The sequence below is a fragment of the Cebus imitator genome, unplaced genomic scaffold (genome assembly GCF_001604975.1).
Source record: "Cebus imitator isolate Cc_AM_T3 unplaced genomic scaffold, Cebus_imitator-1.0 Scaffold281, whole genome shotgun sequence".
NCBI lineage: Eukaryota > Metazoa > Chordata > Mammalia > Primates > Cebidae > Cebus > Cebus imitator.
The window spans coordinates 1,527,923-1,543,167 of record NW_016107596.1 but is presented as its reverse complement, the minus strand read 5'-3'; the positions used below and the strand labels follow the sequence as shown (position 1 = coordinate 1,543,167).

The 15,245-nt window shown below is 40.9% G+C and overlaps 1 protein-coding gene across 5 annotated transcripts in view; it reads left to right on the top strand.

Moving 5' to 3' along the window:
• Positions 1-15,245, top strand: part of ATG7 (autophagy related 7) — a 272,173-nt gene that overhangs the window by 62,548 nt on the left and 194,380 nt on the right. For all 5 annotated transcript variants that reach the window (XM_037728839.1, XM_037728838.1, XM_037728835.1 and 2 more), the window contains 3 exons: positions 1,337-1,427; positions 3,214-3,358; positions 10,028-10,186. In XM_037728839.1, coding sequence (XP_037584767.1) covers positions 1,381-1,427; positions 3,214-3,358; positions 10,028-10,186 — 351 coding nt within the window. In that variant the 5' untranslated portion in view covers positions 1,337-1,380. The remainder of the gene's footprint in view (positions 1-1,336; positions 1,428-3,213; positions 3,359-10,027; positions 10,187-15,245) is intronic.

The following is a 15,245-nucleotide window of genomic DNA, read 5'->3' as shown; positions in this document are numbered from 1 at the left end:
TTGACCAGGATGGTCTCGATCTCTTGACCTCGTGATCCACCCGCCTCGGCCTCCCAAAGTGCTGGGATTACAGGCTTGAGCCACCGCGCCCGGCCAATACTATTCTTTTTTAATGTCAAAAGCTGAAAAGTTTCTCAAGGAAAGGAAAATTGTGATCTTGACAGAAATTCAAAAGTAGGAGAATGGACAAAGAAAACCAGCGTACAATTAGAAACAAAATGAAAATTTTCCCTTCTAGTCCCGTACATCTTAACTTCAAGTCAAGGAGTTTCTGTTCTTGCAGAGTCTGCTGCTTAAGGCAGACGGTAAAGATGATGCTGGAAGTGTAGGCTGTGGTGGGGTGAATTCTTTGCTCAGGAGTTCAGGCTTTATTGTGAGCAGTGGGAATTCAATGAGAAAGGGGGAGCAGCAGAGGTCCTGAAATGTAGGGAGCGCAAGAGAGTGGGTGGATCCACTAACAAGATTTACAAGGCTGTGGTTCCACCAAGCAAGTCTCAGAGCTTTTATCTCCTTCATGTGCAATGTGAATGGCCAGGTTTCAGTGATAGTGGGGGCTACAATATAGAAGATAGATATAAGTATAGAAGCACTTCCCAAGTCTGTTTAGCCACAGGATCCTTATCCTCTGACATTATTGAATAGGACACACTTTGGGAACTGCTGGAATTGGAATTGACTGGAATTACACAGGCTCCCATAGCAGGGATTAAAAGGGGGCAGCAGGGAAGGAAGAAGTCAGAGAAGGGAAAGTTCTGAATGGATACAGATGAGCTTAAAGGAAAGGGCAGCTTAATTAAAGGACAGTCACCTTAGACTATCATCTGCACACAGATGTAGTGACAGAAAGGCTGAGCAGAGGGGCATGATAAGTATGAGCAACAGAAGGGACATACTGAATTTAGAGGTTCACATCCCAATGGGAACTTCAGTGAAGGTGTGCTGCAGTTACACTGGCTTGGCTTACTTAGATAGAGAAGCCTCAGTGGGGTTATACCTACCCCAGATAAGATTGTCTTTTTCTTTTTTTCAACTTCTAGTAACAGTGAAAGTTGAGGCACCTTGGGGCAGAGTTGAGGGCTATTTCAGAAGCTCCTGTGCAGGAAGATTGCTTGGGACTGATGGTCTCTAAACAACATTCCCAGTAGCTGAGGAAGATGGGGAGGCAACTGTGGCAAGTCCATGGAAATTCAGGTCCTCAGGTCCCTTTTAGAAAGAATCAAAGTATCAATGCATGGGCCATTATAAATGTCAGTCTTTTTTATGCAAGCTTGCTGTTTGATCTGTTTGTTTTTATTCTTCCCTCCTTCATTAAGCTTTGTGTTTTATTTGCTTTGAGATTGTCCTAAAGCAGTTGGATGGGAAAAGAACCAGAAAGGAGGCATGGGACCAAGGATGGTGAACCTCAGTGAATGTATGGACCCTAAAAGGTATATTTTGGAAGCTGTTTTCTCCATTTGGGCTTTTTGTAACCAAGACACACACCAAGTTCTGTCAGGCCAATGCAGCATTGTGGAATTCATCCCAAGGGGTGCCATTCATGCTGCCATGTGTTATTCTGCTCTTTAATTGAGGTTTGGTTGTGAGAATTAATAATGACAATGGATATCCTGAAGGGCACACTGTTTGTCTGTTCTAGATATTCTAAATTTTGTTCTTATTTCAAGCTCATGCTCTCAGACCACCAGTGTAGTGTACCTGTACTGTCTTTCGATCCTTTATGGATTGTCCTCTAGCTTGGTCCTATTGGCCTACTTTTTTTTTTTTTTCTTCTGAGACGGAGTCTCATTCTGTTACCCAGGCTGGAGTACAGTGGCATGATCTCGGCTCACTGCAACTTCTGCCTGCCAGATTCAAGCGATTCTCCTGCCCCAGCCTCGCAAGTAGCTGGGACTACAGGTGTGCACCACCACACCTGGCTAATTTTTTGCATTTTTAGTAGAGAGAGGGTTTCACCATGGTAGCCAGAATGGTCTTGATCTCCTGAGCTTATGACCTGCCCGCCTTGGCCTCCCAAAGTGCTGGGATTACAGGTGTGCGCTACCACACCCGGCCTTTTTTCCCCACAACGATGGAGTCTTGCCCTGTCACCCAGGCTGCAGTGCAATGGCACTATCTCTGCTCACTGCAACCTCCACCTCCTGAGTTCAAGCAATTCTCCTGCCTCAGCCTCCCGAGTAACTAGGATTACAGGCACACGCCACCATACTCAGCTAATTTTTTGTATTTTTAGTAGAGAGAGGGTTTCACCTTGTTGTCCAGGCTGGTCTTGAACTCCTGACCTCGTGATCCGCCTGCTTCAGCCTCCAAAAGTGCTGGAATTATAGGCGTGAGATACCACGCCCTGCCCTTATTGGCCCACCTTGAAGGATATTAGAAGAAATATTTCATGGAAACCAGTATTGTATTTAAGGGTGAATCTGAGTGCACTCTTTTTTCTTTTCTTTTTCTTTTTTTGTTTTTTTGAGATGGAGTTTTGTTCTTGTCGTCCAGGCTAGAGTGCAGTGGCATGATCTCAGCTTACTGCAACCTCTGACTCCCTGGTTCAAGCAATTCTTCTGCCCCAGCCTCCTGAGTAGCTGGAATTACTGGTGCCCGCCACCCAGCTTACTGCAACCTCTGACTCCCTGGTTCAAGCAATTCTTCTGCCCCAGCCTCCTGAGTAGCTGGAATTACTGGTGCCCGCCACCACACCCAGCTAATTTTTGTATTTTTAGTAAAGACAGGGTTTCACCATGTTGGCTAGGCTGGTCTCAAACTCCTGACTCAAGTGATCTGCCCACTTCGGCCTCCCAAAATGCGGGGATTACAGGCGTGAGCCACCATGCCCGGCCTGAATGCAATCTTCATTAAGGAGATAGGGGAGAAATTTCTGTTTTCAGTACTAGGAAAAACTTTCCTTTTAATCAAGTGGTGTGTTTTTATTCATGGACACTGTGATTCCTTTAACTGGTCATGCTCTTCCCTTTTCACCTTTGCTGCTGGGAGCTCAGTATCAAATTTGTGCCCCTCACCCCCTCATTGCAGAGGACTCCAACAGCATGCTGCTGTGTGGGAGCCTTTCTCCTCCCTGCTTACCCTCCAGCCTCATCTTCTTTTTCCTTTTATCCCAATTTCCTTATTATTTATTTCTTATTTTCTTGCATAGCCACTTGATATCTTTTAGGACAAGATTATTGCACAAATGAGTAACTGAATAAGTCTCTCCTTTTCTAGATTAGCTGAGTCATCAGTGGATCTAAATCTCAAACTGATGTGTTGGAGATTGGTCCCTACATTAGACTTGGACAAGGTTGTGTCTGTCAAATGTCTGCTGCTTGGAGCTGGCACCTTGGGTTGCAATGTAGCTAGGACGTTGATGGTAAGTCGGGGTTGGGGAGTGCAAATGGCACCTTTGAAATTGCAGCTTCTCTTCTTGTTTTACTCTCCATGATTGCTTTCCATCTCCCCGCTCCCCCTCCCCTCCTTCTCCCCGCTCCCCCTCCCCTCCTTCTCCCCGCTCCCCCTCCCCTCCTTCTCCCTCTCCCTTCCTTTTTCCTTTTCTTGTTATCTTTTTAATTGTAAAAGAAATACAAGCTTTTGTCATCAGATAGAAACCGGAAGTCTTCCACACCCATCGTAAGTCCCGTTTCCCATTAAGCAGACTTTGTACATTAGTATGCAGCGTCTTTCCAAGATGCTATTTTAGGCATATCTAAATATAGAGAAATCTTTGTTATCTTTGCTGATAATTATTTATATTTATAAAAATTAGATTATAATATAGGATCTTTAACAGATTTTTAACTAGATAAAAAAATGACTGTGGCTACCTTTCTATGTTTCCATAGTATGTATATGTGTTATTTTGTTCTATGACTATGTTCTTAGTTTATTGAATCAATTTCAGGTTGCTTTGTATTTTTTTCTATTAGAGACTGTTCTCTATTAGAAAACATTCTTATACTTGTATGTTTGCATATCCATAGGATTTTTTTTTTTGGGGGGGGGAAGCCCTAGACATAGAATTGCTATGTTAGAGAGAGTATAGAATTTGAATATAAATATTTTAAATATTTATGTTTTTCATTAATTTTTTTTGAGACAAAGTCTTAATCTGACACCTCGGCTGGAGTATAGAGGCATGATCTCAACTCACTGTAACCTCCGCCTCCCGAGTTTAAGGGATTCTACTGCCGTAACTTCCTTATTAGCTGTGATTACAGGCATGTACCAGTACACTTGGCTAATTATTTGTATTTTTAGTAGAGACAGGGTTTCACCATGTTGTCGAGGCTGCTGTTGAACTCCTGACCTCAGGTGATCCGCCTGCCTTGGCCTCCCAAAATGCTGGGATTACAGATGTGAGCCACTGCACCCGGTCAAAAATTTTTTTCAAACTAAATTGCCTTCCAAAAATGTTATACATGTGAGACACAGAACTTTTTTCCATACTCTTGCCAAAATTGGATATATCAACTTTTGAAATCTTAATCAGCTAAGTAACATTTATTGTTTTAATTTGCATTTCTTTAATTAGCAAGGGCGAGTTTAATTTTTTTTTGTGAGGTTTTTTTTTTTTATTCATGTTCTTCAGGTTGTGTTTCTTTTTTGTTTTTTTATTTTTGTTTTTGTTTTTTTAAGATGGAGTCTCACTCTGTCGCCCAGGCTGGAGTACAGTGGCATGATCTCGGCCTCACTGCAACCTCCACCTCCCAGGTTCAAGCGATTCTCCTGCCTCAGCCTCCTCAGTAGCTGGGATTACAGTCGTGTGTCACCATGCTTGGCTAATTTTTGTATATTTCATAGAGATGGAGTTTCACCATGTTGGTCAGGCTGGTCTTGAACTCCTGAACTTGTGATCCACCTGCCTTGGCCTCCCAAAGTGCTGAGATTACAGGCATGAGCACCATGCCCAGCCTGGGTTGTGTTTCTTTTATTGATTTAGAGTTCTTTTTATTGGTCAATTAATCTTTTTTCTGTAATGTTTTTCTCAATTTATCTAAGATGTCTTTAGCCATATAAAAGTTTTTCAGCCAGTCTCAGTGGCACACACCTGTAATCCCAATTGTTGGTTTGCTGAGGTGAGCAGATCACCTGAGGTCAGGAGTTTGAGATTGGCCTGGCTAACCTGGTGAAACCGTTTCTACTAAAAATACAAAAAATTAGCCAGGCGTGGTGGCATGTGCCTGTAATCCTAGCTACTGATGAGGCTGGGGGCTAGAGAGTTGCTTGAACCCGGGAGGTGGAGGCTGCATTGAGTGAGATTGCACCATTGCACTCAAGAAACTTCGTCTCAAAAAAAAAAAAAAGAAAAGTTTTTTCAGCTTTATATTATTATATATGTCAGTCTTTTCCTTTGCGGCTTATGGAACTCTTGTTTTTATGTTAGAACTTGATGAATGTGGAAATTTTTTTGGTTACATGATAAGGGGTAAAGATCTAGCTACTTTTACACAAAATAGATTGTTAGTTGCTTTAATGGCATTTATTCAGTAATCGAAATCATCATTTTTCTGTCTTTATCAAATGCTAAGTCCCCTTATATACCTGAGTCTCTTTGTGGATTCTCTATTTTGACTCATTGATCTATTATTTTTATATTCATACTCACTGTTTTAGTTGAAATTACAGTGAATTTATAGATAAATTAGAAGGGATTGATGTATTTTTATGACATTAATCCTTAGTCCTAGGAGCATGGTGTATCTCTTAATTTAATTAGATCATCGTTGTCTTTCAGTAGCATTTTCTTTATATAGGGCTTGCACATATCTAATTTAGTTTAAATATCTTATTTCTACATATTTAATGATTTTTTTTCCTTTAGAGATAGTTTCTCCCATTAAACTTTCCAGTTGGCTTTTACTGGGATGCAGGAAAAATAGTGAATTTTGCATATTTATCTTTGGCCATCTGTCTAAGCTCTCTTAGTTCTAAGAATTTTTTTATTCTTTTGAATTTGTAGATTGCTAGTATCCCTCACCAACACTTACATGATTCTTTTCCTTGTCTTATAAGACTGGCTAGAACTCTACAGTAATGTAGAAGAATGGCAGTGAGAGTTGACATCTTTGTTTTGTTGCTGACTTTAATGAGAGTGCCTCTTGTTTTTACTTTTAATTTTAATATTGGTTTCTGGTAAGTATTCTTTATAATTTAAAGTTGATTTCTGTTTCTGCATGTTTACATCAGAAATGTTGAGCTTTATCAACTACATCTGTCAAGACAAAGTATTTTAATGTTGAGCATTCCTAGAATAAACCCTGTTTATACATGGTATCTTACTCTTCTCAGATACTGTTGAATTCAATTAATAATGTTTTGTTTTTAAACTTTATATCTTACTGGGCTATGGTGGCTGATGCCTGCAATCCCAGCAGTTTGGGAGGCTAAGGTAGGCGGATCGTTTGGGCTCAGGAGTTCAAGACCAGCCTGGACAACATGTCAAAACCCCATCTCTTTAAAAAAAAAAAAAAATACATACATACATATATATGTATGTATATGTATGTATATCATACACATACACACACACACACACACACACAAATTAGCCTGGCTGTGGTGGCATGTACCTGAAGTTGCAGCTACTCAGGAGGCTGAGGTGGGAGCATTGCGTCAGACCAGGAGGTTGAGGCTGCACTGAGCCAAGATCATGCCACTGCACTCCAGTCTGGGTGACAGAGCAAGACCCTGTCTCAGTCAACCAATCAATTAATCAGTGAAATTTTACACCTCAATTCATAAGTCAAATTGGTTTATAGTCATGTTATTCCTTCTTTTATCTTTGTGTATTTTATACCTAACATTATGCTATCTTTATAATATAAACTTAAAACATTCTGCTTTTTTCTGAGCTCCAGAACAGTTTAAATAAATGAATTATCTGTTCCTTGATGGTTAGGTAAAATTCAGTTATAAATCCATCTGGGCCTGATGCGTTTTAGAATTGTGTTGATTGGGGCAGTGGGGTGGTGGGAATCTTTGTAAACTTTTACAGATGTTTCTGTGTTGACTCCCCTTTTTAGATTATTTACAGTACTGGTTTTCAGTTCATTTGTTTTCCTAGAAAATAATTCATTTGTCTAGCTTTAAAAATTAATTGACGTATAGCTGGACACGGTGGCTCACGCCTGTAATCCCAGCACTTTAGGAGGCTGATGTGGGCAGATCACAAAGTCATTAGTTCAAGAACAGACTGGCCAACATGGTGAAACCCTGTCTCTACTAAAAAATACAAAAATTAGCTGAGTATGGTGGCTTGTGCCTGTAATCCCAGCTACTTGGAAGGCTGAGGTAGGAGAATTGCTTGAACCAGGACCCGGGAGGCGGAGGTTGCAGTGAGCCGAGATCACGCCACTGCACTCCAGCCTGGCCTACAGAAAGAGAGTCCATCTCAAAAAAAAAAAAAAAAAACCAACAAAAATTAATTAATTGATTGACATAAAATATGTATGGTACTCTCTTATTTTTAAATTTTCTTTTTAAAAATCTTTCCATATTCCTAATGTTGTATATTTGTGGTTTTTCTTTTTTTCTCATAGCCTTGCTAGAGAGGCTTGTCTATTTTACCAGTCTTTTTGGAGCACTAAATACTATATTTATTAGTTCTATAATTTTTGTTTTCTGTCTCATTTTGCTTTCAGATTCATAAATATCTACTTTTATCTTTAGTTTTCCCTCCTTTTGTGAAATTTATTTTACTGTATTTTTCTAGGTTCTAGAATTATTAGATGCTTAGATTTTCCTATCACTTTTCAAAATTGCAAAGTCAATATAAAGCCATTATAGAAAATTTGTAAAGTATAAAAGTCATGGCTGGGCGCGGTGGCTCAAGCCTGTAATCCCAGCACTTTGGGAGGCCGAGGCGGGTGGATCACGAGGTCAAGAGATCGAGACCATCCTGGTCAACATGGTGAAACCCCGTCTCTACTAAAACTACAAAAAATTAGCTGGGCATGGTGGCACGTGCCTGTAGTCCCAGCTACTCAGGAGGCTGAGGCAGGAGAATTGCCTGAACCCAGTTGGCGGAGGTTGCAGTGAGCCGAGATCGCGCCATTGCACTCCAGCCTGGTAACAAGAGCGAAACTCCATCTCAATAAATAAATAAATAAATAAATAAATAGTCATAAAGCAGACTTGTCACTTTCCAATGTTTAATATGTATTTTAACATTTTATTAGATGTATAATAATGTCCTTTGCTGTTACCAATTAGCATGTCATTAAAAATGATGTCTATCTACAAAGCTTTCTTTTTATTTTTGCGCTTTTGTTGCCTAGGCTGGACTGGACCTTGTGATCTTCCCACCTTGGCCTCCCGAGTAGTTGGGACTGCACAAGTTCACTGCCATGCCTGCTAAAGCTTTATGACTATAGAATATGCCTTCTTATATGATGAAACATAACTTACTGTATCCTTCTCTTTAGATTTAACGTTGTTTCCAGTTTTTTGCAATTGTAAATTGTGCTGCAAAGCATCTTTGTGACTGCATCTTGGTCAGTGTGTCAGATTATTTCTTAGGATAAATTGCTGGAAATAGGTCATAGGATAATGGGTATTCTTAAGATTCAAGAAACATATTGCCAAATTGATTTCCAGAAAGATTAGACCACTTTAACATTCTCAGTCAGTAAGATGGTTTTCTCCCTACCACATCTTCACCAGCATTGAGTATTGTAATTTTCTTTAATCTTTGCAGATTAGCCATTTAAACTGTGTAGCATTCCAGGAAACCAAAAGTTAAGTGTGCAAATACACCTGCATGTGACTAACCTATGGCATGTTTGTAATGTATCTGGCTTCCTTCCTACTACCCAGCACGTTCCCAATTTGCCTTCCTTGCTATCCATTCATCAGTTGCTTTAAGGAATACAAAAATACTTCAGAAATAAACATCCTCAAAGCAAGCACAAGTGGCTTTATTCTCCCTCCATGGTAGGTTGCTTAGATGATGAAAATAACTTACAAAACTGGGTGGTAGACCAAAGGTTAACAGTGGGCTTCAAAACAGCCAGTCTAATCTATGCTTATAAATGGCGGATTCTGTTCTGTTCTCAACCCTGAAAATGAATCGTGGGTCCTTGTTGGCTGAACCTCTGAAACCTTCAGTCTAACTGAGTCTCTCAGTTTCTAACGGAAAGATACTGAAATAAGAGCCAAATCTTAGCCTTGTAGCCAGTCATGGCAGGACATCTCTTAGGTCACTAATGCTTATTTATGATATACTACAATATACCCACCGTACCCTACCCCAAGAAGTAGGCAACTTCATTTAGTTGCAACTTTGGAGAGCTCATTCATTCCCACCATTAACCAGATGTACGCCTTAGGCAAATCACTTAACTCTCCCGGGCATCAGTTTCCACATCTGTAAAACAAAGTAATTGGATTAAGGATTTTAGAGATCCCAACCACCTTTAAAATTGTATGGTTCTATAAAACTGTTATAGGAGACATCACTGAAGCCTATAAAACCATGAAAACGATTTCTAAGAATATAGACTTGTTCGCTAAATTCCAGATTATTAATAAGGCTCTGCCTCTTGAATAAATGGTACAAAATGTTCTAAAATATCATACAGTAGGAAACAACTTGTGAGTCATTTTTTCTTAGGAGTTCATTCAGGCTTTAAATGAGTTTCAAGAATAGTTGTTATTTACACTTAATTATTCTTTAAGGGAAATCAAAGACATTTAGGGGCTATTGCTAATCTTTTTAAAACAACAACATAGACAATTCTTTTGGGATTCACCTCCAAATCTTTGGTGACACTGTCAAAAATAATGAATTATTAGTGCCACTTTAACATTTTTTAATCTCATTACTGCAGGAAACCAGGCACTGAGTATATAATTATGTTGTTTTTTTAAGGAAAGTCAACATTCTGTTTATCATAAACTGAATTTGCACAATTCAGTTTCTGAAGTTTCTTCTGTTTTGAGGTTCCCAAGCTCCTCCAAAGCAAGACTCCTTTTGAGATTTCAAGAGACATCACCCTGTGAAATGTTCATCAGAAACACACCATGATCTCCTGTTTCCACACAGGGTTGGGGCGTGAGACACATCACATTTGTGGACAATGCCAAGATCTCCTACTCCAATCCTGTGAGGCAGCCTCTCTATGAGTTTGAAGATTGCCTAGCGGGTGGTAAGCCCAAGGCTCTGGCTGCAGCGGACCGGCTCCAGAAAATATTCCCTGGAGTGGTATGTTGATTCTTTTGCAGAGGTTTTCTGTTATATCTATAAATGTTTAAGTCTTGAGAAATGAGGCCCTATGGCATTGAAGAAAGAGAGTCAGACATCTGTCACTTTCCACTAGGCACTTGCCATGTGGCTAAGCCTCTGTTTCCTCATCTCAGAGAAGGATAAAAAAACATAACCAGGCGAGGCATGATGGGTCATTCCTGCAGTCCCAGCACTTTGGAAGGGTAAGGCAGGAGGCTTACTTGAGCCCAGGAGTTCAAGACCAGCCTGGGCAACATAGTGAGACCCCCATCTCTTTAAAATAAAACCAGCCAGGTATGGTGGTGGTTTGTACCTGTAGTCCCATCTACGCTGATGGCTGAAACAAAAGGATTGCTTCAGCCTAGGAGGTCAAAGCTGCAGTGAGCTGTGATCATGCCATTGCACCCAAGCCTGGGAGACAACGCAAAACCCTGTCTAAAAAATAAAAATAATAAAACCAGACTTGGTGGCTCACATCTGTAATCCCAGCACTTTGAGAGGCCAAGGTGGGCGGATCACGAGGTCAGGAGTTCAAGACCAGCCTGGCCAATATGGTGAAACCCTGTCTTTACTTTAAAAATACAAAAATTAGCTGGTGTGGTAGTACACACCTGTAGTTCCAGCTACTTGGGAGGCTGAGGCAGGAGAATCACCTGAACCCAGGAGGCAGAGGTTGCAGTGAGCCAAGACTACATCACTGCTCTCCAGCCTGGTCAACAGAGTGAGAATTTGTCTCAAAAATAATAATAATAATAATTAATAATCTCTCTCACATATTCTTGTGAAAACGAAATGAGGAATGTATGAAGAAATGTTTTGTAGGTTACAAAACATTATGAGTTTAAGTTGAACTTAGGAGCATATATATTTTTATACCCTGCCTGGTTCCAAAGAGATTTACAGTGGCTCAGATCTAAGATATTGTTTTTCCTCCATCACCAGAATACTTGGTAGTTACTTAGTACAGGTTTATGAAATTAAATGGAATGCAAGTCTTCATGCAGAAGAAAGATTGGGCTGAAAGTTTAGCTTTTTGCTTTAGCTGCCTCTGGTTTTTGAGTTATGTCATTAGAAATACCAGATAACAAGAGAAAAGTCATGCAACTTCTTCGATTTAAAATCTTGACATTTTCTTTTTTTAAGGCCAACCAGCAAATGATATTCTGCCTCTTGAATACTTAATCAGTTTATCTGACAGGAGTTAAATTAGGTGTCTGCAAAGCATCTGCTTATACTTAAAGTGCCAGAAGAGGTTCTCAGTCCTAACCAAAAAATAAAAATGCCCATTTTCTCAAGGCTTCTCCCTTTAGTCACTTTGTATTAGATTTATCCGTTTTAAAAATCTTTGCTTTGGAAGCGCTGCTAATGTTTTGTTCATTTCACCAGAATCCCTGAGGAACACCATTTATTGGGTTTAACAGTATTGATTGACCACCCACTATGTAGCCAGCTATGTGCTAGATACTGAAAGAAATAAGCTGGCCAAGTGCAGTGGCTCTTACCTGTAATCCCAGCACTTTGGGAGGCTGAGGTGGGTGGATCACCTGAGGTCTGGAATTCAAGACCAGCCTGGCCAACATGGTGAAACCCCATCTCTACTAAAAATACAAAAAGTTAGCTGGGTGTCATGGCAGGCGCCTGTAATCCCAGCTACTCAGGAGGCTGAGGTAGGAGAATCGCTTGTACCAGGGGGGCGGAGGTTGCAGTGAGCCGAGATCACACCATTGCACTCCTGCCTGGTCAACAAAAGTGAAACTCCATCTCAAAAATAAAGAAAAAAAGAATAAGTTGGAACCCTGTCATTGAGTAGGCATGCATATTAGTTAGGTTTCTGCTGTGACAATATTTCATATCACGTAATCCCAAAATCTCAGTGGCTTACAATTGCAAACATTTATTTCACATTCGTGGCTGTGCAGGTTGGCTGTGGCTCAGCTGTGTCACGAGGCTGAACTTATTGAATAAGCCACATAGCTTTGAGTCAGGTTCCAGACCATTGTATGTATTATTTTCAAAATCTAGGCTAGAGGAGGAACAGTCATTTGGGTCCTACTCTTCCTGTGGTAGAAAGGATAAGCTTAAAAAGGTTGGTGATTATTATGCCTTAAAGTCTCAGCTCAACAACAGTACAGTGTGATGTCTTCCATTTTTATTACCAAAGCAAGTCACAGGACCAAGGCCAAAGTCAATGACATTAGTCGATGTATTTCTCCTAGTAGGAGATCTTGCAAAGGTCATGTTGCAAAGACTGAGGATATATAACATTACTAGAGGGAGGAGGTGCCTAGTTGGGAAGAATAATCCACTCTAGGCTGTGCACAGTGGCTCAAGTTTATAATCCCAGTGCTTTGGGAGGCTGAAGTGGGAGGAAATTGCTTAAAGCCAGAAGTTGGAAACCAGCCTGGGCAACCTAGTGAGACCCTAGCTCTAAAAAAAAAAAACAAATCCAACCTATCATTGGAAGTATTATAAACTCCCTTCAGGACCCTCCCTTCAGACAGACCTGGCTTTGAATCTGAGCTCTGTCACTTATTATATACCTGAAATTTTTGTTTACCCAAATCCTAGTCATTGTCAGTAACCCAATACAATTTTCCCTTCCCCCTGTTTATTTGTTTAGTTATTCTATTGCTTACTTGTTTGTCAGGTAATGTATTTAAGACCTATTATATTCTAGGGACAAGGGAACCAGACCGGCATAGTTTCCTCTGCCTTATGTGGAGCTTAAAGTCTAGTGCGGGCTGGTCATTAACAAATAATTTCACAAATACTTACCATTGTAATACATTCAGGAAGCAGGCGCTCAGTTGCCATGAGAATATATAACAGGTAGGCCTGACCTAGATGAGGGGTGGGCTGGGAAGACTTTTGAGGAAACAAACCCCTAAAGGTTGAGTGGGAGTTAGCTAGATTGAGTGTAATGGAGCTGTCTGTTCAAATGCCTGGGTAGGATGAGCATGGTACTTTTGTGGAACTGAAAGAAAACCAGGGTGGCTGAAACATAGAGGTCAAGGAAGATGAGGAGGAAGAGGAGGCTGAGTCATGCTGGGCCTGAGACAGCAAGTCCAACTGTTCGTGGAAACAGCCCTCCATCTTCAAGCCTTTTCCTTCACACTTACATCATGTTACTCTGTTTTCCCTGTTGGACTATTAAGTCCCCCAGGCCAGGGTCCAAGTCTTTTATACTTTTATCCTTCATGCCTTATAAATAATAGTAGATAATATACACAACTCATCAAAATACTAGTGTAATTCATCACATTCATGAAAAATACTTGTGAAACTATTTAACTTATTGGTTAGCCAACCTTAAGGGGTTTTCCTTATATGTTTGATTTAGTGTAGTTTTTTCATTCAATGGATACTTACCACCTTTCTTTTCTTTTTTTGAGACAGTCTTGCTCTGTCACCCAGGCTGGAGTACAGTGGCACGATCTTGGCTCACTGCAACCTCTGACTCCCTGGTTCAAGAGATTCTCCTGCCTCAGCCTCCCAAGTAGCTAGAATTACAGGCACATGCTACCATGTCCAGCTAATTTTTGTATTTTTAGTAGAGATGGCGTTTCACCATGTTGAGCAGGATGATCTTGATCTCCTGACCTCAGGGGATCCACATGCCTCAGCCTCCCAAAGTGCTGGCATTACAGGCATGAGCCACCAGGCCCGGCCTCATCACCTTTCTTATACCAGTCCATGGAGAAAAGGCTAGACCTTAGTGAACAAGACATGGTTCTGCTCTCATCGAGCTTATATTTTGTTGAATTGAAATGCTAAATGCTAAAAAGGATAAGTAGACATTGCCTAGGAAATACAGAAGAGCAGGTGTGGGGGTCCAAGGAAAGCCTTCTTAGAGGTGACATTTGGTGCAAGCTCTGAAGGAATTTATCAGGGGAAGGAGTCTTGGGGAGGAAGGCAAGGAGCAGAGAGTAATGGGAGAGGCCAGGGGCCAGGAGGAGCATTCCAGGGTAGAAAAGTGGCCTTTTGGTGTGTTAAATGCAGACTTCCCAGATAGCTGGTTACCTGAAAAAAAGAAAGATTGGTTTTATTAATGCAAGATTATCTCATTTGGGCCATCCCTAACTTGTTAAGTTATTGCAAGATTCTAATCTCAGTGCTTGAAGTTTAGTGACGTTTGACTTGGAAAAGAAAAAAAAATGGGTGATAGACCCTTTACAAATGTTTAAATTTTGAAATAGTAAATCCATAGGAAGTGATTTGGTTTGGATGTTTGTCCTTTCCAGATCTCATGTTGAAATGTGATCCTCACTGTTGGAGGTGGGGCCTGGTGGAAGCTGTCTGGGTCATGGAGGTAGATCTCTCATGAGTGGCCTGGTGCCCCCCCTAACATTAATGAGTGAGTTCTCGATCTCCTAGTTCCCTCGAGCATAAGCTAGTTGTTTGAAAGAGCCTGGAATCTCTCTTGCTCCCTCTCTTGCCATGTGATGCACCTGCTCCACCTTCACGTTTCACCATGTGTGGAAGCTTCCCTCATCAGAAGCAGATGCTAGCACTATACTTCTCGTACAACCTGCAGAACCATGAGCCAGATAAACCTTTTTTCATCATAAATTACCCAGCCTCAAGTATTCCTTTGTAGCAATGTGAAATGGACTAACACAGGAAGTACTAAGAAGTGTACCAGGAGGTCCTGCTTCTCCTGGGTGACAGACCTCAAGGACAGGGTGGTTTCATTGGATAGCTGGTCTGAAATACCTTAAACACTCCCTCAGAACTAGAGAGGTCGACTTTTGATTTTTGATCTAAAATATATTTAACCCAAACTAACCGTATTCTGGCCCCAGACCTTCAAGTATCTTCAATGTCAGTCATAAGAAACCCTTGCATTTTATCTACATGGTATTCGTTGAGTAATTCCTTCTCTTCTTCTCCAGAATATAGGTGTCACGTTGACCCTTTCTAGATGCCTTTAAAAAAAACTATAGCTGGGCGCGGTGGCTCAAGCCTGTAATCCCAGCACTTTGGGAGGCCGAGGCGGGTGGATCACGAGGTCAAGAGATCGAGACCATCCTGGTCAACA